The sequence below is a fragment of the Chironomus tepperi genome, unplaced genomic scaffold, assembly GCF_022539635.2.
Source record: "Chironomus tepperi strain 1889 unplaced genomic scaffold, CSIRO-AGI_Ctep_v1 contig_354, whole genome shotgun sequence".
NCBI classification, from domain to species: domain Eukaryota; kingdom Metazoa; phylum Arthropoda; class Insecta; order Diptera; family Chironomidae; genus Chironomus; species Chironomus tepperi.
Window position 1 is genome coordinate 628,470 of NW_027226476.1, and position 26,940 is coordinate 655,409.

Consider the following 26,940-nt stretch of genomic DNA (forward strand, 5'->3'; position numbering starts at 1 on the left):
AATTCTATATTTGATATAAAAAAATTAAAACGTTTAATAAAAAATCTGTAAAAATAAAAAATTGTGCTTGTTTTGAAATTTTCAGGTTCCAAAGTTGTCTTGCATCAATAAAATTTGTACCTTAATATTGGAAATATCAATCAATTCACAAATGCAAATTGAAGTTTTCAGCTATGTACACAAATTCAGTTGAGTAAATATTAGCGTGGATCAGTCACAGATATCATAGCCATTGAAAATTGGGATAAAGTGCTAAGCGATCATTGTGCTTCTTAAAACTATCCACAATTTCAATGCTACAGAAGCATTCACTTTAGATATTGAAAATTCATCAGAGACCAACTTAATTTCCATTTTCAGTTGACACCATGTTCAAAAGCTGAAAGATAAGAATGAACAGTCGTAAGCTGGAAATAAATTAAAGTAACACTTGACCATCCATTTGTAAATACATGTTTTTCACTTTTATTAAGGATTACTCGTCAGATACAGAAAATATTTTTTAATCTTTTTTTTGTTCTCAAACATTTTTTTATACACGACAACAGAAATTTCATCGCATCCAATTTGGAAATGGCAAATACAAACATGGACAGAATTTTTCTAGCTCAATTAATTTAATTTTTTTTTCATCAATAATTTGGATTAAGTGGGTTAATTAAAAATTAATAAAAAGTATATTATGTATAGGGTAGGGATTAATAATATTAGTTTTACTTCCTTACATCTCATTCATAGGTAATTAGAAAATGCTGTGCTTATCATTTGTGAAAATATATTTTTGGTTTTCCATTGTAAAAAATTTATTTACCAAGGGGGTATCATGAACATTTATATTCTTAGATCCTCATATTACCCCCTTGAGTCTAGTTTGTATAATATCTTATTTTATTTTGAAAGTAGTGGCAGCAAAGAGATTCAAGGAAACGATAATTAAGTTATTTGTAGGTTTTCTGGTGTATACGTGTATTGACTTATAGATGATTGTGAGTTTCTTGATGTCCAATTCAATTAAGCAATCGAAGGAACTCTTTTGCTATCTTGAATGTTTTTCTTCTTTGGTTCAATTACAAACTATGGTATAATACTAGACATTATGAGAGTACATTTGGTCCTTTTGTGTGGGACGAACTGGGACGTACGTCAATCATTGAATATAAATTCTGGTACATGACCTTGACAACAAAAGCATAAAATATAAACACAGACGACCTTGAAATAAGACAATTTTTCCGCATTGTAAGTTCCAGTGAAAAGTGAAAATTTCCGGTGAGACAAAGCTATATGATGACAGTTTTCGGTATGAAATCAGTCTTTGGAAATGATTTTTAGCAATTATGATGTTGTTGGAATACTAAGTATCGAAATAGACCAGAGACAGTTCACAATTTACTTTTCACACTGGAAAAGACAATAATATCCATTCAAATGGTCAAGGGGTTACGATATAATGTACTGAGTAAAATACAGGAATTTTGTTTGGTGTGAATTACGGTCGATAAGTGCTTATAAATGGCTCATTACTCACATTCATTGTTTGGTTCTTAAATATTGTCAAAGGTCATGTTACCTCCAGAGAAAAATATTCGTTTAATGTTCAAAGTTTATTTTTGTATGCTTTGAATAAATAATGAGCTAGTCATTATTGGGTCATATGGGTACTTTTTATTTATTTGTTAAATGCATATTTGGTTTACAAAAGTGAATGTTAATAATATTTGATCGGTCACTTCCTTACTTAAATACTTTTACGTGAAATACGTACGTTAGTTTAACGTTATGCTAAAATACGAACATAATTATTAATACGTTACGTAAGATTAAGATTTCGTAAAAATACGTCCATGCGTTTCGCATTACGTTAAAATACGTACATGCGTTTGGCATTACGTAAAAAAACGTATACCCGCTTTATATTACGTTAAATTTATATTAATTAAAAGTACTTAAACAAAGTTGTAAGACATAATGTTATAGTTGTTCCTCACAATCATCTGTAAATCTGTTAGTGTTGAAAAATAAAATGCAATAATTTTATGAATGTTACGTTTACATTATTGTATGAACTTTAATTAAATAACATAAATTTTTGAACGAATAACAAAAAAAAAAAAAATTGATTTTAATTAAGACGGGCTTAATGAGCCTGCCTTAATTTTAACAATGTAAAATAATTAAAAAAATGATAAGAAAAATTGCACGAAAAATAAATCTTTTAAGTATTAAAAATCATGAAAAACTAGTTAGTGCAATTTAATATCAATTAATTATATATTTTGTATGTAAGTGCGGTAGTTTTTAATGAAAAACACAAGTCGATCATTAATTTTCCTCTTCTCATCGATGACTCACCTTAACAATATTTTAATGTTTTTTAAAAGACACAAATCTTTACACAAAATTGTTTGAAAAAACGGAAAGAAAATATTTGTTTTGGTCTACCATTTACTACACACAATTGTGAATGGTAGACTGTATTTCATTATCATCGTTACCACTTATTTAGCCAGCATGCACAGACTATAGATGAAAAATAAAATACAGAAAAAGAAAAAAAAATTAAATAAATAATTTTCTCATTTAGTCATAAAATTAGGAATGAATAATGATGAGCTAAGGATTGTCAAGCATTTACTGATAATGGTTACTAAACTGAGTATCTTTGGCACACTTCATTATTGTTCATGCAGATTTAGACATAATGGTATTAGGAAAATTTTCAATTTTAACGGCTTTCTCAAATTCAAATAAGGAAATTTTTTAGGAAAATTCAAATTTTCCAAATTTGTTAAATTTTTATGACTAGAATCAAGCTTTACTTTAATATTAATGTCCTGTAATTTATGGCAATTGGATTGCCACGTTTCTACCCTAGCAACTAATATGATGTTAATTCTATTACAAAAATTGGTTATAAAAACTAAAAACACATTTAATCAGCTACGACTATGTTGTAATCTATTTTTAGATGAGGAAATAAAACGAATTTTGCCACTGACTAAACTTTTTTTTTCATTTGTGCTAATGAAATGTATTATATGAAGAGTTATGTGAGAATTTTCATTTATGTTACATTAGATTAAAATGTTAGTAAAGCTTATCGATCATGAACGAGGATATTGTTTTAGTTATCACACATTTAATTCATTTCTTTATGTTAATGAACACTTTTCACTCAATTTTCTTAGAAAAAGTTGCACTAAATCTTCAAATTAAAACATCTACCAAGTCAGAAATAAAAAGTATTAAGTTTAAAAGAATAAATAAAATTGATAATGGACTTTGCGTGTTAATAATGTACAGTGTGTGTGGTTTTATGATTGTTATTTTTAGATGTATTTATGGTTTTGATTTACCCTAGAAATGTCAATGTTGGTCATTTGCTTAACAAGTTCTGGGATCTTTCCGACAATCGACAAAACTTCGCCTGTCAATTTAGATGCACCAACTTCACTGTTACCGCTTGATACCATTGTAATCTTTTTGGTCTGAGATAATGGTGCAGCAACTTCAGCAGCAACCTAAAAATAGGAGAAATTAGAGTTTAATAATTATGAATTGAAACGAAATTGTAAAAATAATAATTACTTTAGGCAATGTATCAAGCAACATTTCAATCATGGCAGCTTCGCGGTATTCTTTGTATGCTTCAGCTTTTTTAGCCATTTGTTCGGCTTCGGCCTTTGCTTTGGCATGAATTGCGAATGATTCTGCTTCTCCGCGAATTTTGATCTGTTAATTATTAATACACATGAAAATTAGAAATAATTAATTCAAGAAATTAGCACAATTATCTTACAGATTCAGCTTCTGCTTCGGCTTCTAAGATAACACGATTCTTATTGGCCTCTGCTAATTTTTCAAGTCGGAATTTCTCAGCCTCAGCTGGTCGTCGAACAGTTGCTTCCAATTCTCTTTCACGTCTCAACATTTCTTGTTGTTGAACTTGAATTTCTTGTGTACGTTCAATAACTTTGACTTGCATTTGTTCTTCCTTAATTCTTTGTTTTGTTTTGGCAGCTTGTAATTCATAGGCCATCTCAGCTTCTGCTTTCTTCGTTTGAACTTCGACATCGTATGCAGCTTTCTTTATCTCAAAGTCACGTTGTGCTTTGGCGATGTCTGTATCGTTGAGGAATCTTGCAGCCATTCTCTGTTCTTCGGCAATTGCTTCTTTAATTGTGGCATCACATCGTGCTTCAGCCTCACCAATGCGAGCATCTCTCTTTACTTCTGCCGTTCTAGCCATACCAAGTGATTTTAAGTATCCCTAAAAAGTAATTTTTGAAACAATAAAAGAAGGTTGAATGACATTTTCTGTATTTCTAATCCACTGCACGCTACACTCAGTGATTCAACAATAAATAGACGATTTTTTTTTCATTTGTGTATCTACATTGCCTTTTTGTTTTCTTTTAAAACGTGCATGATGATGACATGATGTGTTTTTATTGAAATCAGAGTTGGGCATTAACAGGATCCAATAAACGTTACACAAAATTTTCAAATTTATTTTTGAACTTAAAGTTCAAAAACCGAATTATGAAAGATTCAAATTTAGAAAAACTGTTAATTGACCGATAGCAAACGCCTAACTCTGGCTTTTATTATGTGTGTCATGAATATTTAATAAAAATCTATAAAATGTGAATTTTGTGTTTAGAGTTTTTGTATGATCACAATGTGACACTCAAACAAAAGAAGAAGCTTTCCTTAAAGGATATACAATGAGATACAGAGTAACTAAAGCGAAACATCAAAATATCTTTAATAAAATAGATAGAGATAGTCTTGTGTATGGTGTGTATCATGTGTGTTCATAGAAGTATGATAGAAATAAAAAGGAAATTAACTAATAACAACAATAGAAATAATGATACTGTTAGAAATTTATATTGTAAGGATAAAAACATACCTTTGCACCCTATGATGACAAAATCAAAGGGTGGCATAATGTAATTATTAATTAAGGAAATATAATATTTGATAAGTTTTTAGCAATAATGATAAACATAATGATAAGTCACTAATTCTCTCACTAAAGATATTATTGAATGGGAAGTAATGAGTTGTTAATTAAAGATTAGGGAATATCCAGTTAACAACTTTTGGTATTGATCAACATATAAATTTTTGATAGGAATAAGGACATAAAAATTGAGGGAAAGGATATAATAAAGAATGTAAATGACAATAAAAAATTTATTTTCATTCAATTTATGTTCTGTTGGATGTTAGTAATAATTAAAAAATGTTAGTAATCGTATTTATGGAACTAAAAGACATACCTCTTCGTCACGGATATCCTTTAATGTGTATGAAACGACAGTGATTCCCATGTTAACAAGATCTGATGAGGCAACTTCGAAAACCTGTTTTGAGAACTTTTTGCGATCTTTGTAGATCTCCTCGACCGTCATCGAACCCATTATGGCACGTTGATGACCTTCTAGTGTCACCAAAGCAATGTGCTGGATTTCAGATTCTGATTTTCCCAAAAATTGCTCGCACGCAGTCTACAAAAATAGCCAATAATGAGAAAAAGTTTTTTTATGGAACTAAGAAAAAACAGATCTATACGCACCAAGAGCATATCTTCATTTTGACCTTGAATCTTTACTTGCGCTATGCCTGTTACACTAATGGGTACGCCTTGTGAAGTATATACAGTCGGAGATTCTACTTGCAATGTCATCGTGTTCAGAGAGATTCTATAATTTAATTTACAAAACAGAAAGATATATCCATTAGTTGAAGTGATATGAATTATTGATGTGAGTATGAAAAGAAAATCTGTAACATACCGCTGGACACGTTGAACTGCAGGCCAAACAAAAGCTCTGCCTCCCGGTACAAGGAGAGGCTTCATGTGACAACATCCTGAAAAAATAAAATGTATTACATAGGAACATGAATTTATTAATTTAATAAATTGAATTCGTAAAAAACGAATTTTTATAATTTAAATATTAATTGAACAAGCATAATTGACACCATAAAGTTCAAAATTAAAAAGCTCGTTTTTATAGAGGTCAATTTATCCATAGAGTTCTATTTAAATCATCAAATTATCATCCGCGAATCAATAGAATAAGGTTGGTCGCCGCCTTAATGTGTGTTAGTGATACACTCATTATTAATTAAATACACACGTATCTGTGAGCACAGTATTTCACCATAAAACACTAATTCGATAAGATAGAGTGGATGATTGTTCTTCTTTCGGAAGATTATTTAATCTATTCAACATTTGTTGTTTACAGTAATGGTATTCTTGCAAATTAATGACAATATATGACATCCAAGCATCTAATAAAAATATCGATTTTTTATGGCGACTTTATGGCGCTGGATTCTCGTCAATTTGGAACCTACCTGAAACTACTAATGCTTCGTTAGGTCCACACGTTTGAAATCCCCACACCATCTTTACGTATTGTAATTTGCGTAATTAGAACACTTGTATTACTTTTAAATTAAATAATTAAATTCCTTCGAGGAGTCGATGAAAAATAATATCTGAGGGGCAACTAACTTTTGGAATTTTATCAGTAAACACAGTTGTATTTTTGAAATTATTTTGAACGTTGATGATTTAAAAATTTAAGATTCGATTTAATGTGGAATATTTTGTACCTGCGTGAAATCAAATAAAGTTTACATTCTACAAATATTAGTTAATATAATTAAGAATTGAGCGAGAAAAATGCACTTGAATATTGAACGCGCGTCGTACTAGATTTTTATAGTTTTTCAAATTTTATTTGTCCGTTATTTTTATCGACGAGAACCAACTGAAATACCAAATGGTTATTTCTGCCTGTTTCTATTTGTTGTTGCTCTACGGTTGTATACCAAAAGATTTTTCTTCTGCCAACACTCTGTTTGCCATGTCTCCTGCATGCTTCCTTAAAGTGTGACCGATCTAATCTCCCTTACTTTTGGAAAACTCGATCGCAAAGTCGGTGTTATTACATGGCTATGGGACTTGGAATGTATCCTAGTCGATTACTAATTATCTTCAAGTTTTCGTCAACAACTACTTGCGTCAAATTTGATTATGTTCATGATTAAGACATCATACGATTATTTTTAAAAATATACTTTAAAATTCTTAAAATGTTCATTACTTCATATCATGACTATTGTAGCTGTTATTTGATATTGTCAGAAGTTCCTATTGATTCAATTGTTTGTAAAACACCCAACAAATAATAAATAAATATTTTTAAGGCATTCACAAATTTAATAAAAGAACCATCAATTAATACATTCCATTTAGCACTTTTGTATTAACTTCTTTACTACCTTACATATATGAGAAATATCAAGATTCGAGTCAAACGTAAATAAATAAATTCAACGGTAAAAGAACAACGAAAAAAGTACAATACATTTTTTTAACACCTACATACTTACAATGTGATATTACTTTTCGCATATTAGGTATATGAAGAGTTTTACTATGTAGAATATTTAAATATTTGTTTACCTTTCGTTCGACGACACAAATATTAAGTAAAAGCTTTCAGAAAATCGACTTTTAAGGCACAAATAACTTTGATAATTGCAATACCATTCAGATAAGGAGGTATCAAAATTTACTACAGCAATGACTTAAATTTCTAGAAACTATAAATTCCACTGTATAATTATTGTTAATAAGGAAGGACTAATATTTCAGTCATGGATGGGTAAGAAATTAGGTCAAGTGCTTTGATGAAAAGGCAAGAAATTTAATCTGCATTCGAAGCTACCAATTTAGGATTGAATGACTCATTTTATCTTAACTGATGGAACTATTAAGGGCTTCAAGGTATAAGCTACTCTATCTTAAATAATATTAATTCAAACGGAAGAAATATTTGCAAGACCAAAACATTACGACTTGTCTAAATGACATGAGAAATTGACCGAACAATCCCTCAATGTTCATCAATGGACAATCCATTCATTCGTCTTACATCATTTCAGTCAATTGCGAAATTTATTATGATTTATGCCATTTCATACTAGCCCGTACACTCGTCACTGTCATAAGCATATCACACCCTTAACATCTCTATAGTTATAAGCTATGAGGAAGAAGAATATCAATTAAAGACTAGGAGAAACCGATGAAGTAATATTTCTGACTTTACCATTAAACTTATTTGATCTGTTTGCGATAAAGTGTAAACAAAAGACATGAGATTCGAAAGGAAACCATCATTAGCAGTTAAATAAGAGAAATATACGAAACAATCAAAAATTAACAAGTAGAGAAAGCTCATTGAAAGAGGCACACACAATAATCATAATTTTTGGGAAGATCATAAAGTCATGTTGTCTTTTGATTTAAATTGAGGAGAGTAAAAGAAGTGATGTATTTTGATTGAGCCACTCAGTGGACAGGAATGGTAACTTTATTTATTTGTAATCACAGTAAACATTGAAATATGTGTTGTGAAATAATATTACTGAAGTGAAATTGAAAAGTGTTCTTAAGGTACGAGCAGGAGATCAGGGTGAGTTTTATAATATTGATTCATAAACTGGCGCCTCATTCGTTTCAATGAGTAACTTAAGAGCCATTGCATATTAACCACCAACATTCTTGAAATGAAAGGCATAGGGAATTGTTAAAAAAAGATTTCAATTGAATTGAGGAACTCCCAATGAGTAATCACACCTTGAACATCACAGCCTGAAGAAGAGCTGTAGAAAGACTATTTATCCAAATGATACCCCGTCTGTCTATTTATCTTGAAATAAATGACTAAAAATATCAAATTTACTTTCGCACCAAATTACTTCATTTCAATATAAACACATAGAAATGACATGCATAACATAAAGTCATTGAATTATTTTTTATGATCATGTTAAAAAATGGAGGAAGAAGGAATAGCGATGAAATTGACTTTCATATGGGTGAAATATTTCTAAAATTTCATAATAATAAATCGTATTAATAACAAAATAGTTAAGAAACGTAATTTCCAATAAATCCGCAAGAGATGTAAGAAAGGTTTCTCAAAATAGCTAACAAATATGTTTAAAAACATTAGTGAAACATGAACCTCATTTAAATCGTGATCATTAAGCTATTTAGCGATGTTGAGCAAAGTGAGAAAGTTTTCGGTATATTCGACACTTTGCGGTCTTATTGTCTTTCCTAAGAGGTGAATACACTTCCATAAATGTGTGTATCAATTGATTTATTGTTAGCATAATGAGTAATGAGCATGCATAATAAACTTATGATATCATAATTAAAAGAAATTATCATATTGAAATTGTAGACTTTATATGTGGATCGTGACGTGCTTGAACATGTGATTCCGATTTTAGCTAATATAATACCTTCTTAAATAGACTAATTTAGCGCATTTTGGATCGTATTCAATAGAAAATTCGAGTTATCAGAAAGCCAGGTCTTTAGTCCAAAATATGACAACTTTCTTCTTACAAATGCACTTGTGTTAAATGGCAACAATTATCGGTCACGATGTCATCAAACCCTCAAATTAGACAGCCAGGCACTTAAAGTGTCACATAACTCACATTTATCTTGCAACAATTGCTATTTACACTGATAATAGCTACCTAATACACATTCTTCGTAATTTAATCACACAACTTGCTGTAAATATAAAACATCTGTAGGAAACTGACTATGTCCTCGATATAAGCGTAATCTATCATTATCTACAATACTTGTTGAGCACATCGTCTGACTCATTGACTCCATGACTGACTGATCATTTAGCATGATTGAATCTTCAAACGGAATGTCAGTCATAACGGTATCTTCAGGCCAAATCATTTACGGTATTAATCACTCTTGGCTTCTCTTTTTTCGCACAAATTCGTTTAACAAGTGAAGAAAGAAGAAGAAAGTTCAAATAGTGCTGTTGTGAATGAGATGAAAGACATTGTGAATAACCTTTAATAGACACAAACAGTTTATGCATAAAAGTAAAGCATTAAAGTGTTTAAGGACACGCGCTGATATGTGCATGTATAAAGTCGTGATTTAATTTTTTTTGTTGTGTAAACAAAATTCTTAATTAGATAAAGTAAATATACAAATAGAGCTGTATACAATCACTACATAAGCATTTTCTTGTATTTAAAGAATTTATTTACTTATAATATGTGTATTGTGCTTGCAATAGCTTGTTCTTTGTGTGATGGGAAATTTTTTTTTACAACTATTGTTTCACTTTTAATTCAAAGTTTTAAAAATCCATTCAGTTTACTTGAAATTCATGTCTTATGATGAAATCTTATAGGTGTTTATTTTATTAACTACATTACATTAATATGTGTACATGTCATTACCAAGACCGGTTGCCTCTGTTGAAATTTTTTTGCTGATATCTTTTGGAGAGTATAATTGGTTTTTTAGATGTTAAGAATTCTCGATCTTAAGCAGGAATGAAGGACATATTTAATGGTTTTGTTGTTGGGAATGCAATGACGTCTTTTAAGGAATTTGAATCTTTGTAGTGTCATAAGATTACCTTGCAAGAAAGCAATTATTAATGAGATCCTGGCAGGATCTTTGATGATTGATCAATTCTTTTACATACTAACTTCTTATTTATTATTAATCGTACAGATCAATTGTGAACTTTAGCCTCCTACAGATGTCTTTCTCGATCAACATCTTCCTTCCATCAGTTCTTTGGGCGACCACGTGACCTTTTACTACTCACAAAATCAGATATTCAGACCTTACTTAAGGGAGCTTTTTAATAACATGTCCTGTCTATCGAAGCATGTTCACTTTATCACGTTTTACAACTCTATTAAAGTCTTGCTGTAATAATTTCGGCTATCAGTAAATTTACTTAGCTTCTTCTTCTAGCACCCAGAAATGATTGTTAAAATTAATGACAAAAGCTAGAAATTTCCAGTCAAATTCCTGACATTTTTCCGGTAAATTATTTTCCATAAATATGCGTTAGAATAAAAAATAATTTACTCAACTGTATTGCTAGATCTGCTAAAAAAATAAGATAGCTCAATCAACTAGTTTTCAAGTATTAATATTTTTTTCTCTTTGTTATTTCCACATCATTCGTTCGTACATTCATACTTATTGTGTGTGGAATACAAGTTGTATACTGAGTCACATTTAAGTTTCGTTCGTCAATGAGGAAAGAAGGTATCTTTCTCTCGCTCTCGTATAAAAATTGTGTATATTTTTTTCTTACTATACCGTCTATATGACTGTTTCTTACCCATTCATTCAGTGTTAAACCGAAAGAAGTGATTTTTTTTATATATTTTTAAAGTAAAAAAAAGAAAAAGATTTTTTTTGAAGAGTAAAAAAAAAGAGAAATGTGAAAGAAAGAAAGAGTGAAATTTCCAGAAATTCCTGATAAAAGTTGTTAAAACTTTATATGATACAAAGTGCTTACGAGTTCTTATGAGAAGTGAAATAATGAAATGAAAGAAAAGTGAAAATTGAAAAAATAAATCACATAGTAAATAAAATATAGAAGTGAACAGTTGTTAGTTGTGAAGAAGTTTCCATTCATAAAAAAGGAGAAAATTTGTTTATACAAAAAATCTGTTTTGTGAAATTGTGTCAAATCATACCTAAACAGAGAGAAGCGAAGAAACTCATTATATGTTGTATATAAGCCTGAACTAGTTATAATAACTATTATTAGCCCCGAAAAATAGCCAAACCTTTGGATTTGTGGATTAGCCGTTAAATAAATAAGTCAAAATGTATGTATCGCAGCTTGATAATTCAAAGTCTCTGCAAATATCATTTCCGTCTAAGTTATTTTCAATTTTGCAATCAAATGACTGAATGCAGTCAGTAATATGAATTATTTATATACTCAAAACATGCTGACATCCATCATTTTTCATATTGTTATGAATAAACATATTATAAGAACGGAAACATTTTAGCGATAGCACAGAACAGCACATGACACTTGATGCTTCGTTCTGTAAATATATACAGTGCGTGCATTCCCAATAATTTGAGATAATGTGTTTTATGACGTTTTCTGCGTCGGCGTAGTAAATAGTAAATATATATAGCACGAATGTCATGGGAAAAACCCAAAACATAACTGTTATGAATTTGAAAGTATTCAGTTCTTTTCGTGTGTACATTGATAATTAACATTTGGACTTGAAAAGTCAAAGATTTTTTAGATTCTCATAATGAGATTTATGGAAATTGGGGCAAAATATGGTATTAGGAACTAGGAAACTCTCTAAATGAACTTTGGACTAGATATAAATAACGTTTCATGCTTTTAGAAATCCCCCAATCGTAGCTTTTTAAAATGAAATTTGTAGTGCACTTAACAGCTGTAATTAAATAAATTTAACTTTAAAATCCTCACATTATTGTTGATAACAGCAAGATCCACCACACACAAAAAAAGCTGACCGAGAGACATAATGATTATTGTGAAAAATACGATGATCGCACAGTGCCATTGCCAATAAAAAAGAAAGTATAAATGCAAATATTAATTTATTTTTGTAACTGAAAGGAGCAGCGCGGTTTCATGGGCTATTACAAACATGATGTCTTGTTGTTGTAAATTGTTAATACCTCTTTTATATTGGAATGGATTATCGTAGATTTCATTTTCAGAAGAAAATGTGCTCCACGAAATGTAATATCTGGAAGTCATTGCATTAACTTTGTGCTTTTACATCCATTATGCTGCTAAAAAAATACATGTTTCAGATGTATGGCACTGTATTATAGTGAAAGAATTAAAGCATTAATAATACCTTTGTTTGGATTAAATTGATGATTTGCCATCGGGTTATGCTGTTGAATTTATTTTCATTTTTAATGAGACTGAAGTTCAACTTTTTGGAGTTCCTTTCTTTTCTACCATAACTTAATTGTTGTTCGAACATAATCAAAAAATCATAAGTCATTATATGAATTTCTTGAATGGAATTTTTCTAAGATAATGCTTAATGCTATGTAATACTCCTAATAATAATAAAATTATTTACTTATAATACCGTTGGAATTGAACAACAAATGCACAGCCATTTACCATAATGACGGTTACTTTTTGAGAGGCTGAGGTCTTTGTTCACAAAGACAGCAAAAAACGTTTGTTCATAAAGGCTTGTCTCTAACAAGAAAAAAAGGAATTTAGAGGAAGAATGAATTTAATATTTGTGAGATACGCGGAAGATTTATGATCACTTTGTCTAGAATTGTCATTTGAATATGAAATTGACAATGATCATGAATTGCTTTTGTTTTATTCTGTTCCAAGGTTGTACATCTATGATTTCTCCGGAATAACGCCGGATTTGATGTAAATTGTTGAAATCTTTATTAATCATTGATTTAATGAATCAAACAGAAATTGCCTGGACAAAATTGCATTACTAGTTGGCGGAGTCATAAATGAATGTATCATTCACATTTTTGCTCATTTATCACATAACTACTTTCTAATATTATTTACAAATGTAAAAAATATCTTTAATGCAGTTTGATAATCAATTAAAAAATATACATGATATGATTCCGAATTGATTTAATGACCAAAACGGAAGGCATTTGAAATAAACAATTTGTCACCACGTTTAGGATTTGTTATGCTTTTAACTGAGCGTCCTCCTAAGAGCATTACGTAATAAGTGAACGGTCCCTAAGCTTGCCTAAGACTAACTTCTTGTTACTATAGAAATTTTTCAATAATATTTTCTAATTGAGGGCAATTCATCATAATTTAAATTCAATTTTGTTCACGTAAATAAGTGACGATTCAATCAATATTACTTTGAGAACACTTGATGGACAGTGAATTTTTTGATGTTATTTGATAGTGTCTAAGAGTCACTAAGAGTCGCAAATTAGAATTTAATAATATCCTCCTAAAAATTTCGTGCGAATGTACAATATTCATCCACGACCTTCAGAAAATTAGCTCTCAAAACCCGGACTTGATCATGAATGAAATTCATTCAACTTTTACACCTTGTTGTAATGTCATAAATATGTAGATATTAATCATGTCCTTCTCTTGAGGTGTATAACAAGTGCTAATTTCATTTCATTTCCGAAAATTTTTATCTTAATGATGATAAATGAGGATACTTAAAAATCGTTTCAAAAAAAAGTGTTGTGGTAATTTTGAATGATAAGAGAATGTTGAGCTTGAAGATAGTCAAGAGGATCGTTATGTACCTCTTGATATCGAAAAAATTTCCAAATGTACTTAAAAGCAGGTTAATTGATGGGAACAAAGTGCTGCAATCAGCTTATTTTGTCAGCTTTGAAATCGGAGCTTAAATTCAGTCTTTGACACCACGAAGAAATCTCATGTATAATTCTACAAACGTGTGACTCACCTATTAACAATCTATTTTATTATTTCCATTTTCTCATTCCGTGTCGATATCGTGTATTGAGATCAAATCATTTTAAACATGCGAAATCCGAAATGTATAGCCTTTCTATAAGCGCTGCTGATGACGTTGGTGAAGACGGAAAATACAAGATATTGAGTCAATATTAAGCAAATCTTGCATTATTCATTCTTCATGTATATAAATATTTAATTAAAAATATGAAAATGCTGTGTCGTGAAGACACTTAGCAGTATTAATATATCTTTTATTTCCAAGAATTCTTAAGAAAACAAAGCGTTTTGTGCGATTCTTCTCATCCCATTTAAATTAGCTTATTATTCTCATCATTATTCTTCTTTTGTCAATGAAGCGAACGCATGATGTCGGAAAACAAGAGAACATTATGAGCACATTTAGCATATTTTATACTGAACAATGAATTCATTAACAGATCTTTTGACTAACTGCCGCAATTTATTGCAATTGCTAATTTTATTAGATGGGAATTTTCATTTAAATTAATTCGGAAACGACAAAAATTGTCCAAAAGGAATTTAATATATTTTTTGAACAATCTACACGTTTCGAGATTTAAGGAAGGAGCTAGAAATGTAGTCCCCACTTTTAAATGACCCCTTGCAAATTTCTCAACTCTAGATTTGGACACATTCAACGTGAGAAAGTAACATAAAGGTATTAAGCAATCAACAAAAAAATTTCACTAAATATGCAATAATTAAAATTTAATAACAAAAGGCTAGGCGTACATAAATACTTACATACAAAGCACATGCCAAGCATTTTTTAGCTGATTATGCTATGATAATAACAATTATGTTTCTTTTTCATTTATATCCGCAATTATATTATCATGACATGTCACGACTTACAAATGAAGACAGATGTTTTTCTTACTTAATGCGCTCTTCCTACATTGTAATGATTATTTCACTTGATTCTTGTTTAATGATGATTCAGTTGAAGTCTATAAAGATCAATAAGCATGACAAAGACTGTCAATATTTTCAAATCTGAACTCTTTTATGTATAAAGAATTTATTTGACAGATGATTTCTGGATGCTTGCCTGATTATTTTCTAAGGGATTGATAAAGGGCTAATAAATTGAATTTTTTCTCATGCTATATTTCCTTTAGAATTTGATTTGATGATTTATGACTAAAATTCATCATGATGAAAATCTGAGATGAGTATTGCTTGCCTTGATGACTCATTACTCTAAAATATTCGTAATGTTAACACTATAATGATGTTCAAAGGGGATGATTACTTAAATATTCAGAACTGTAATTGAAGGACCTAAGTGTAATATAAAACGTAATTACAGCATCCAATTTAATACTCATATGTTACTCTTGTGTGACTCAAAAACTACAAATTACAAATAATTTAAGCATTATGCTGTATTTTTATCTCATAAAGCCTACGATTCATATTTCTGTTCTCCGTGTGTTCTTGCCGAGCTATGTAGAGTAAAAAAATCGATTCGATTCTCTTTTGATACTCTTTGAAAGATCAATAGCTTGTTAGGCATTATTCCGATTTTGAAACTGTAATCTTTCAACAATCAAAATGGAAAAAGGCAATATTCTTAATCTGATTCAGATTCGGTTAATAATGCAGCTTGAATGATCAAGAATAGAATTCCAATGAATTTTAGCATTTTCACGCTTAATCTCCTTACTCATTCATTCACTGTATTGTATTCAAATTCGGTCTCATTTAAAGAGTAGATTAAGAGTAAAAAGTATGCTTGTTTGTAAATAATCCACATAAAGTGTAAAGAAACAAGAGTAATAAAGCAGATGTTTGGAATCGTAAGTAAGCTTAATTGCACAGTTTGAATACAACAAGCGATTAAAGACTCTCGCGAGAGTCTATCCATTCATTAACTCATTAAACAATTACAATAATTATTAAATGCTTAAGCGTCATTATTGGAACTGAATGGTAGATGGATGTAAGCAAAAGTACTCTCGTGAGATATGTTTAAATAATTTTCACAGTTTAACTTTATTTCCTATAAAAATGTTTATTGAAGGTCTCATAAACTTTATTGGCATAATGGAATATTACTCAGCTAAGCGAATAAAAATATAGTTAATAAATGTTTATTTGATACAAATCGATCATGATTAAGTGCTGTGTCGATGGTTGATTTTGAAGCTATTAGCCTACTCTCGTAGCATTTTTATAAGACAATGAAATGCGATTATATGAAATTCTAAGCGCCTAATAAAAGCCCAAAATCTTCAAGATTAATCATCATTGAAGAATTGTAAGAAGGCTATAGTCTATTAAGCCTATTGTGAAAGCATAAAAAGCTAGGTTAATCGATGTGATATGCAAGATTGCTTCAGATTCATAAAGCTAAATATTGAACCAAACCTCAAAGACATGAAACATACACACCTAATACTTACACACTCAACCCAGACTAAATCTCATTGAAGTGCGGCCAAGTATTTTTAGCTCATAAATTAATGGTAATAAGCCACAATATATATATATTGCATAATAAAATTACAATAAATGAATGTGAATTGGTTAATTCTTTGGCGATAAAACTTTGATTGATGGCATGTGATAAATGATGAGCACGCCAATGTGACTTAAACATTTCGTCATACTCTACAAAAAAGCCTCTTTTTGCCATTTATATGAATAATTGATTTTTTTTTCTTAACTGTTACTTAGTCATGGTATCAATTCAACATTATGCTTTCACCCTATTACTGTCTTCCTTTATTTTGGAAGTTATTTGTTCATTATTTTTGAGAAAGAAAAAAGAGGCTGTTTTTGGCTCATGATCATCATCATCAACACTTTGTTACTGTCACGCTGCGTCGAGAGGAAGAGAAATAAAATTGAAAAGCATCAATTGAATTATAGCGGAATGATTTATGGTGCAGAGAAAAATTGAGTGGATATAAGTCATGTTGCACATTTTATCTTTTACACCTGAGATTTCCTAACATGTGATATACCGTCGTGCTAAATGAAAGTCATTGAAATTCTTCTTACCTATTCATCCGGTTGAAATGGAATTTTGCTCTTTGTCTTGGCGTTAAATTGAATAATTTCCTTTAACAAAGTTATTAAAAATAGAAATTTGTGGACAAATATTTTGGATAATTTGAAATTTTCCGCATATTTATGCGAGAATAATGCATAATCACTTATGTAAGCACGTGTAATAGTTTAATAAGATTAAAATCAATGCATGATGATTGAAAAAATTTAATTAAATAGGCGGACTTCCCATTTAAATGTAGACAATTTTCCAAATAGTTCATTGACAACTAGCAGATGTATGAAAATTGTAGACATGCCTGGAATGGCAGAATATGTGGACATTATTAAAAAATTTAAGGAAATATATTCAAGACACATGTTTTAGCGCAGATTCAGCAACAAACTGTGCGGTGTGTGAGAAAATGGAAAGTTAATATCTCGCTAAAAAATTGTTTTGAAACTTATTGCATTTAAATGCCACGAGTACTTGTAGCCAAAGTGATTGCAGATTGATCGATATTCAATGAATTTCAAATTGATTTCGGAATGTTAAGTAAAACAATATTTATTTATGCAATCAGTATGTGTACCGATCTATCAATCTATATTTTTTTTATATCACCTGCTGTCTCTAGCTATCTGTTTTCATCACATTATATCTATGCACTTTATTCATTGCACGAAACAGCCTTTTCGTAATAAAATAAATCAAGAAATTTCACATTCGATTTTTTGTATTATTTTGATTCATTCCCCTCCGTGATATTAAGCCCATCAATTCAGTCGGCATGGCTCTTTTCATATTCGCTCATAAAAATCTTTTTCTTGCTTTGTTTACCTTCATCATGAACTTCATTCCGAAAAAAAAATTGTTAAATAACTTTTTCCGCATTTTTAAATCGCATTTTGTTCGCCGATAAAAACATTGTAATACCACATGTATATGTACTTTCACTAAAAAGTCATCGATGTTTTTCGATTGGTGGCGGTCATGCGACTTACCAAATGTGAATTACAGGTTCGCGAAAACGAAAAAGACATCGACAGGAGTTGTTACGTTAAAAAATTCAATTATGCAGAAAAAAATGAGTAAAATCACCTTTTATGTGTACGAGATGCTGAAAAAATTATGGAAGTTACAGCATATCACATAACATAAAAATTTTTCCGGTTGTGATTGATTGCTACTCGGCATTCGGCTTTTTTCTCTTCATTTTATCTTATTATCATCTCTTCGCAAATACGTGCATGTGCATGGATATTTGAACTTCACCGAGGGAAAGTCATACTCGTCATACATATCGAGACCATTTCCATTGAACTTGATCGTTCATGAAATGAGACAAAACGCATCAATAATTAATGTAGTACACACACTTGATTACTGTCTAGTTTTCAAATTTACGCACCTCTCACATATCACATTAATTATATTTGATATAAATTTCTTCCGTTTGCATGTCTGTCTGTGAATTCATTTTAAAACATTTGATTAACGCTATAGCCGACTGCACCTTAATTGACACACGAACTGTTGCTTTTCATGGAATGGAATGTTTCATAGTATGTGAAAAATTTTACAAACATAGCTAAATTCTATTTTTTTTTGTCTAACCTTTTTCAATGGCACCTCGAGTGATTGTCATGCAGTAATAAGCATTGCTGTTTTGCCGTAGGATGTTTGATTGTCAAGCGAAAATCAAAAATTTTACATGAAATCGAAAGTAATTAAAAGTATAATTAAAAATAGGTTTTAGCGGTTGTTGGGTGCAGGCTTAATACGATTAATGGCTTCAATTGACCATTGATAGCATGTGGTTATTTTCTATCTACTTTTGTAATTTGTTTATTTTTGTGATTAGGGTTTGTTTATTCATTGAGAAAATCAGTTGAAGCGAAAGTTTTTGATGAGTGTCAATGTTAAATTTCATGGGATAGTTATGTAAAATGTTAAAATAGATTTGAAGGTCACAGATATTTTAGGCATAATTGGATTATGGGTTAGGTGCTTAATCCTATTTTATGGTAAATTGACGAATAATTTCTACATTTGGAATGTTTGAAAATTTAATCACTAATTTTTCCCTTTAATTAAATTAACTCTCTTTAATTGTAAGTTTACACTCAAGGTAGTGCTAATTAGTCATTGATTGACTTCAACTTCCTCAAATATAATCTTTCTAATAGGAACAATCTAATTTTATCGATAAATGAAGCAACGAACTTTGAAAGCTCTATACTTCAATTAGCTTACAGGAAAAGCTTTTGCTTTTAATTCTCACACTTTTAACCATCACAATTATTCAAGCTTCATATTTTTTTTTTCCATTTTGGCAGAACAAATTCATAACAATTAAAACTTACATTTAGTCATGGTTATCAACAAGTCTTAGAATATCAGTTATAATAAAATTCTTAAAGCAAAAGGTTCAATTCACTCTATCACAAAGGAATATGATTACGCAAAATATTACAAAACTCATTCAAAGATTATCACACATTATCGTTCATCACTTACATGATTGATGTGAGTTATGACATGCGATCATGAACATTATGATTAATAAATGTTCAAAAGTTCGATGTCTTTTTAGGTATAGCATTACAAAACAAATTCGAAAGCATGACCTCACATAGACAAATTTAGTTGATAGACAATGTCCTTTGACATGCCAAACAGTCTCATTTCGTGTACAATATTGAATTGAAACGAATTCAAAAGTCAACAGAAATTATGTGAGATTGTTATTAATGAAATTCAAGCTTCCATTTGCCCAAAATAACCGCCAAAAGGAGAAAAAGCTTGTGAAATATACGAAAATTAAAGTAACCGTAAAATTAGACCCACTCCTTCTTAATGTTGATTCATGTATATTCATGATCTACATAAAACAACAATTATGCATGACTGTCCGACTAAAAGATTTAGTTTAATGATTGATCGATTGTAGGAAGTACATTATTTGTTTTCAGCTCTTTAACAACTTTGTACTATGAATGAAAAATAGTCGAAAGAAGACAAATTAAGATTATCGTGTAATGAGAAAAAAAAATTATGAAATTGAAATGTCGAAAGAGCATTTCTGCTTTATCACTGTTTGGAAATCACTTTTGTGAATTCCTTTCCCATTTTTTGGGGTGTTTATTTAAAGTGGGGTGATTTGGTGTTCAGTTTGTCTCATAAGTATGAATAATACCATCTAAAGTGAGCATGGGTCAATGTAAGAATATGATATGTCGATCACTCAGTGCCTCAGATCTTACAGTTTATAGTTAGATTCACGTTTCTAAATTTTGGTCCTATGATTGCTGGCCTACATTTTATCTGACTATTGAAGGTTGTGATAAACCCAATTTAACAGTTTGTTGTTAAATTCTTTTCAGTCTACAAATGCGTTCGTGACTTATCTAACCTAAATAAATATCTTCCAATCAATTTTTCACTCGACTTCATGCACATATTAGTTGTCGGGTGTAATACATCAAAATTTATTGAGAAATATAAGTTTAAAGAAGAAAACGAAACGAAACTGCTGGCACAGACGAAATTTAGGAAGAAAACATTGCCGAAGGCTTATGTGCAATAGTCATTAAAGCTCATTTTCATATGAGTCTAAGCATTTAAAAATTAATTCCGAGTTTTGCATTCCAAGCGAACAGATTTTTTGCTCTCAAGTAACAAAAAAATCCGCAACATGATCAGCAGAATGAATTTGTATTTTAAATTTTTATATTTGGTAAAATGGGCATTATAAGGTCTTTTTATGAAAGTCTATAAGCTTGAAGTTAATTTCACACAGTGAGTAGAGAGACTAATTACTTTATTGATTTGCGCTCACGGGTCATAATATGGGTAATCAATACATGCAGACACTTTGATGATTTACATGTTAAATTTCACTTCCATTCCTATTGTCCATTATCAGCATGGTACCATCGTATTTGATTAATTTTAACATTCGCATGCAATAATTCACACGACAAGAGTAATCAATTCGCAATTAAATTAAATAACTTGTTACTTGCTATTATTTATTTTTGTTATGTTATTCCTATATAATGACGAATGTTGGTATTTCATCAATGGAATCATAATGCAATCCTCTTATGTCATTGATTTGAAACTCTTGACGCGATTATATTTCTTTAGAAATTGGGAATTTTCTTCATTACGTCTGATATTTATTTTGTTTCGTCACGAAATGAGCAAATTATAGATTCTAGTTAGAAGATGATGTAAAGTATCGGTGACAGCTGTTTATAATTTATGCAAATGATGATCATTATGGTTTGTTACTCATCTAAGAGACGATGTGGTGTAATTAATTCGTGATGGTTTTCATAATTCAGGAGTGAAAGTATTAATAATTAATTGTTGATATTTTAATTAGTTTTCATTCAGAAGATCGAGTTAATTACTATGTGAACAGAATAAATGTACATCACTTGACCAATAACCATTTGATGTTCTGATAGGAAGCTGTCATTTATATAAGCTGTGTTCTTCTTCCTAGAAGGCGAGAAACGTGCTCTCAAGAACAGAGTGAGCTAACAGAAATGCTCACAATCATGCTAATTTAGTATATTTCGACTGAGCAAGTTCTAGAGAGAATGCTCTTGTCCTGTTAGGGTCTGCCATTTCTCGATATAAATCATAAGTGAACGACCTTTTTACATACATTAAAAACTATAAAAAACAAAACAAAAACTACAGTTCCGTCATAAAAATCATCTCTGGGTATTCTAATTCATCCAATTCACAACAACGCATGGACGTTCACATTCTGTTCCAATTTTACAAATTATCAAGCGATCGTGCTAAAAGTTATTGTGTATATTATTTCACTGAAATATTATGATAGAATATATACATTCATCAAGATAGTCCCGTTTTATGTATACAAAACTTTTTATCAATATTTAATGATTTTCTTGACAGTTACAAGTTGTTTAATACAATCAAAAAATGAGCACAAAAATGATAGAAAGGCAATAAAAAAATTCAAATCATCAACTTTAGTCCATTTATCAAAATAATTTTTTACGAGTTCTTGTGAATGAATTTTTATAGTTTCCCATTTCTTTTGCGAATTTTCATTAAATTAATAAGCGAAATATTAATGTGATGACTTCATAAAACCAGTTGATGTCTTCTCTTTCTTACTTAATATCCAAATTCATTGCTGTTCCACAGATTCGTGTGAAACGATTAAAAAAGAATTTAAGATCAGTTAGTATCGAGCAAAAAACCAGTTTCTCACTGAATTTGGATTCATCTCATGAATATATGTTGTGCTTGAATGTTGTATTTTATAGCTGATAAAGATACGATCGTTCTTACACAGTGCAACAATGTGGTAATGTTTTTAGATAAAACATTCACACAACGATATGAAAACATGTTAATTAATTTGAACATCGCACAGCACAACGTTAGTTTTTTGAGGAAAAAACAATGCACAAGAAAGTCTGAAGTAGAAGACGAAAATTTTTTATTCAAAGCTGATTCCAGTACATTTTCATACATCGCGCGTGAAACAACGAGAATAAAAAATTCTTCGCGATCTCTGCGAATAAAAAAAAAATAATAAATTTTTTTGGAACGTGATTTGAGTGCGAAATTAAGAGGCATGAAAGAAAATTCTTTGCCCTCAAGTTTTATGTTTCTGTTCATTTGTTGATTCTTGAAAAAAGATCAAATTTTATGAATAAAAAAAGAGTCTTGAGTGCAATAAAAAATAAGAAGAAAAGCTATCCGACATTTTGGGCCCGTCTGTAATTTAATTCTTTCCATTCTAATATGCTAAAATAAAAAAAAAGAAAAAAAAATATTTCATTCATTCATTCGCATACAATATAATAACTGCAATAATAACAAATAATATTGCATAATGAATTTAATTCAAAAAGTGCAATAAGGAAGAAGAAAATGAGAATTGAAAACAAGAAAGGAATAACATCCACAGAAGAAGAAGAGAAATATGAAATTTTTGTGCAGAATGATTGAAAATTATGCCATAAATGAAATCTAACTATAGTGAATTAACTGCATAATAAAAAGTCACACATACAATTTTGAAGAATTAATAAAAAAAAAACGAGGCGAGCACTTAAAATTAAAATAATATTTGCTGCGCTGTACAAGACTGTGGAGAAGAAACCTTTCAACATAATAAATTGTATTTTAAAGGGTAACATATGCATGTTCAGCAATTTAATTTAATTAAGGCCGAAGAATAATACTAAGCTATACCAAAAAAAAAAAAACTATGATGAAATGTCATTGTGGATTGATGTCTATCGCGCACTTTTTGTTTTAATTGGTCGATAAATTACAGTTGTCATGTTAACTATGAGAAATCAGATTATGTGATTCTTAGAAACTTTTGCATAAAACTTTCAAGGATTTATGCACACTTTGTGACATTTACAAGCTAAATAATAGTGTGGTGTACAGGAATGTTGAATGAAGAATTTCAACTATTTTCTAGAAACGTGAATGCCTACTACTTCCTTTTTATGTCATCGTAAGACTTTAGCCTTAATTTAAATATTAATCTTCATCCTGGATTAAAGTTTTAAAGCATTCTAGCCATGTGATTATTAAGACTACAAATCTTCCAACTTCTTCAAGAGTCAAAAAGCTTAACATTAATCAAAAATGGTGAAAACTAGACACGATATTCAAAGGGTTTGCCCTCTATTAAGAGAACTATTACTAGCGCAAGAGAGTGATTATTAGCAGAAGATTAATAGATATTTAAAGCAAGACGTGAGAAAATTAACTAGATGTAGCAATTGATTTGGGGCTACTTGCCTACAGCAATGTCAGTAATTATGCTTGCGATACCAGCGTTTAATGAATTTTTTAAAGGCTTTTACTTTCGTTTCTGGATGTTTGCAATCATGTTGATGTTAGCAAATTATTGGCAATTTTGAAATCGGAAGCTATGGAATTTATTGCAGTAATGGTACTTTGATGGATGTGTTTATCTGTGTCGTTGGGCAGAAAGCTCAATTGTTATCCATGGTGGCTAAAAATGACACTTTTTGAAGTTTCCACTTGTCTATGCTGATTCAACAGTCTTCATGTATATATTTAAGTACCTATTATTCAGTAATGGATCCATCTGTCATTTAAATATGAACAATAGTATCTCAGTTTCAAGTTCCCTCCAAAAAACTGCTTCAAAAATAATGAACTCACATTATTTTATTAGATGGTGACATTTACTAATTGAATGGAAAAGTCTCATAATTTTTAGTCTTAGAAACTAACGTCAATTAATTATAATAGAAACTTTTCTTCCACTGTCCAAAGAAAAATCTTTTATTTTTTTGGGGAAACAAATTTTTATTTTTGAGAAATCGTGAGAAAAATGAATTGAGATTAATTGAAATTTAAACATTCCATTTCAGTGTTTTTCATGCTGAAAAGCGAGTCTAATAAGACCTCTAAAAAATTGTGCTTTTTTATGATTTTTGAAAGTAGCCAAAACTAAGAAAAAACCAGACTTATGTGAGAACCGTCAAGCAATCTCATTTGTGTTTTATTTATTTTTGTTTGAGACCATGGCTTCTATCTATATATGATATGGATATACACATTAAGATTTAATACAAATATTCACTCAATGACATTCATAGATCCATACCTATAAGAAAAATTGACATAAATATTCAATTGTTCGGGGTGTGTAGTCAAATGATGGTCTTCATTTCCTTATAATAACTCATGAATTTGATGACATTCTCATGCCAAATGTATATAAAGCACCTACTCTGTCTCACGATGTCCAATTCATGTGCTTTGATTAAATTAAATTAATTTAATTAAGGCATTTTAAGAGAATTCAGCTTTATTTGATTCGGCAAATTAAATAGATTATTGATTGCATTTTGGCGTCGCTATTTTGCTGGTTTACCTGCTATTATGTATTTTCCATGATAATTTAACGTACACACAATCCGATTACTTATTTACGCCAAAATTTCCCCTTCTTATCTTTCTATTATTTGTTTCCACATACAGTCGCTAATTGAAAGCATTATCTACCTCCTGCTTGCAAAAACTCATGTAAATAAGAAATAGCACAAAAAAAATTAAATTTCTTGGTAAAAAAGTACATTTCGTTAACAACTTCTCACTAAAGTGAACCAGGCAATTGAATATATCAGGAAATTATGATTATTATGAATTAATTATGCTTAATAACTATGTTGAAATCTCATTTTTTTACAAGACCAGTGAAAATTTTTTAATCATTAATTTGTTCGCGCGACTCGCGATTTGTAGAACATGTCATACTTTATGATGAAGCAAGTTAAGTAAATGGCTAAATTAATTATCTTAACTTGTCACGTATAACGCATTTCTGTTGTGTATCCATTAACTTTTATACGATGATGGTGAAAATCAACGATTTCTTAATATTTATATTCATTTCATCCTTGATTAGTGACCTCACATATTAAAAGCTTCATTTATTCCACACAACAAAAAATTGCAATTTGATCATCAATGGTTTAATTAGCTTTATTATTTACTGTAAACGATTTACATGAATAGTACTGAATGGATAATCGATTTTCACAAGCTACTTAAGTCCGTATCATCCAAAGGTCCTTGCTATTCAGCTGTGCATGGCTGTTCAATTAGATTAGTTTGCATTTTATTGAGGAATTATTATGAACAAATTGTTCTAATCATTTCTGGTTTCTGATTAGATTAAAGCATGTATTGTTGATTTTATTAATGCACTGATAAAGTTAATGCAATGATATTATGAATCAGTTGATAATGAGAAATATTGTCTATGATTCAGGATGAGAATGACTCTATAATCTTAAAATTTACTTTAATTTATATGACCCATAAAATAAATGACATGATTTTGGTTTCGATGATGCACAAATTCCATTTCTAAAAACATGTCAGCATGGTATCAGCAAATTCCATTTCAATAATCCGATTACTTCAAAATGAAGGTTTCCAGACTTGTTTGCATTTTTCATGCCTTCTTGCCCTTTTCTCAACGTAAATAATAAAAAAAGCAATTTCATCTGACATTTATTCCTAAAATACTAATCTGCTATATAATTCCAATATTGCTTTGTCATAACTTGAAGTGAGTCAAACTGAACTATCAATTCTAACTTTCTTAGCGGAATCGCAGTGCGAGAAATTTGTAATTCATGGTTTTACTGCTTTAGTTTGATACTAACTTGATGATAGTGCAAATATGCACAAGTTATGTACTTTATTTACTTTTCTTCTGCTATTTTCTTAAAGAATTATATTATAATTATTAGATGCTGTTGCTATTGCTGTTTCATAGCATTAGAAAATTCCCGATACACGACTCAATGACGACGATGAGATGAAAATAGTATTTTTATAGGCACAATTTCTTTTTCTGTAGTTTATACCATTAATGTGTGTGACATACAATTTTATAGCGAATGAAGAGAGAAAATACAGTTAACAGTCAAACAATTTCTGATGAATGCTGCACGGAATAGAGTAGGCATTCTAGAATAGCAGAGGAATTTA

General features: G+C 30.1%; 2 protein-coding genes across 3 annotated transcripts in view; one reads left to right on the forward strand and one right to left on the reverse strand.

Moving 5' to 3' along the window:
• Positions 1–437: 437 nt before the first annotated feature.
• On the reverse strand, positions 438–6,531 carry Flo1 (flotillin-1). Its single transcript, XM_070645508.1, has 8 exons — positions 6,376–6,531; positions 5,805–5,880; positions 5,585–5,711; positions 5,289–5,516; positions 3,800–4,270; positions 3,589–3,732; positions 3,357–3,521; positions 438–2,520 (listed from the first exon to the last, which is right to left on the reverse strand). The coding sequence occupies exons 1-8, from the start codon at positions 6,425–6,427 to the stop codon at positions 2,503–2,505; spliced, it is 1,281 nt and encodes a 426-aa protein (XP_070501609.1). The 5' UTR covers positions 6,428–6,531; the 3' UTR covers positions 438–2,502.
• A 4,706-nt stretch (positions 6,532–11,237) lies between these two features.
• Positions 11,238–26,940, forward strand: part of Exn (Ephexin) — a 46,051-nt gene continuing 30,348 nt past the window's right edge. The window contains exon 1 of one of the 2 annotated variants that reach the window (XM_070645800.1): positions 11,238–11,727. The gene's annotated coding sequence lies outside the window, so the exon portion shown is untranslated. Of the gene's footprint in view, positions 11,728–22,914; positions 23,579–26,940 lie in introns of those variants that run through there. The other variant, XM_070645799.1, reaches the window with a different exon arrangement.

Coding starts and splice junctions, on each gene's coding strand:
- Flo1 (XM_070645508.1), bottom strand. CDS start 6,427: ATGGTGTGGGGATTTCAAACGTGTGGACCTAACGAAGCATTAGTAGTT. Junction 3,733..3,799: donor CCGAAGCAGAAGCTGAATCT/GTAAGATAATTG, acceptor AATAATTAACAG/ATCAAAATTCGCGGAGAAGC. Junction 3,522..3,588: donor TGCTTGATACATTGCCTAAA/GTAATTATTATT, acceptor TCCTATTTTTAG/GTTGCTGCTGAAGTTGCTGC.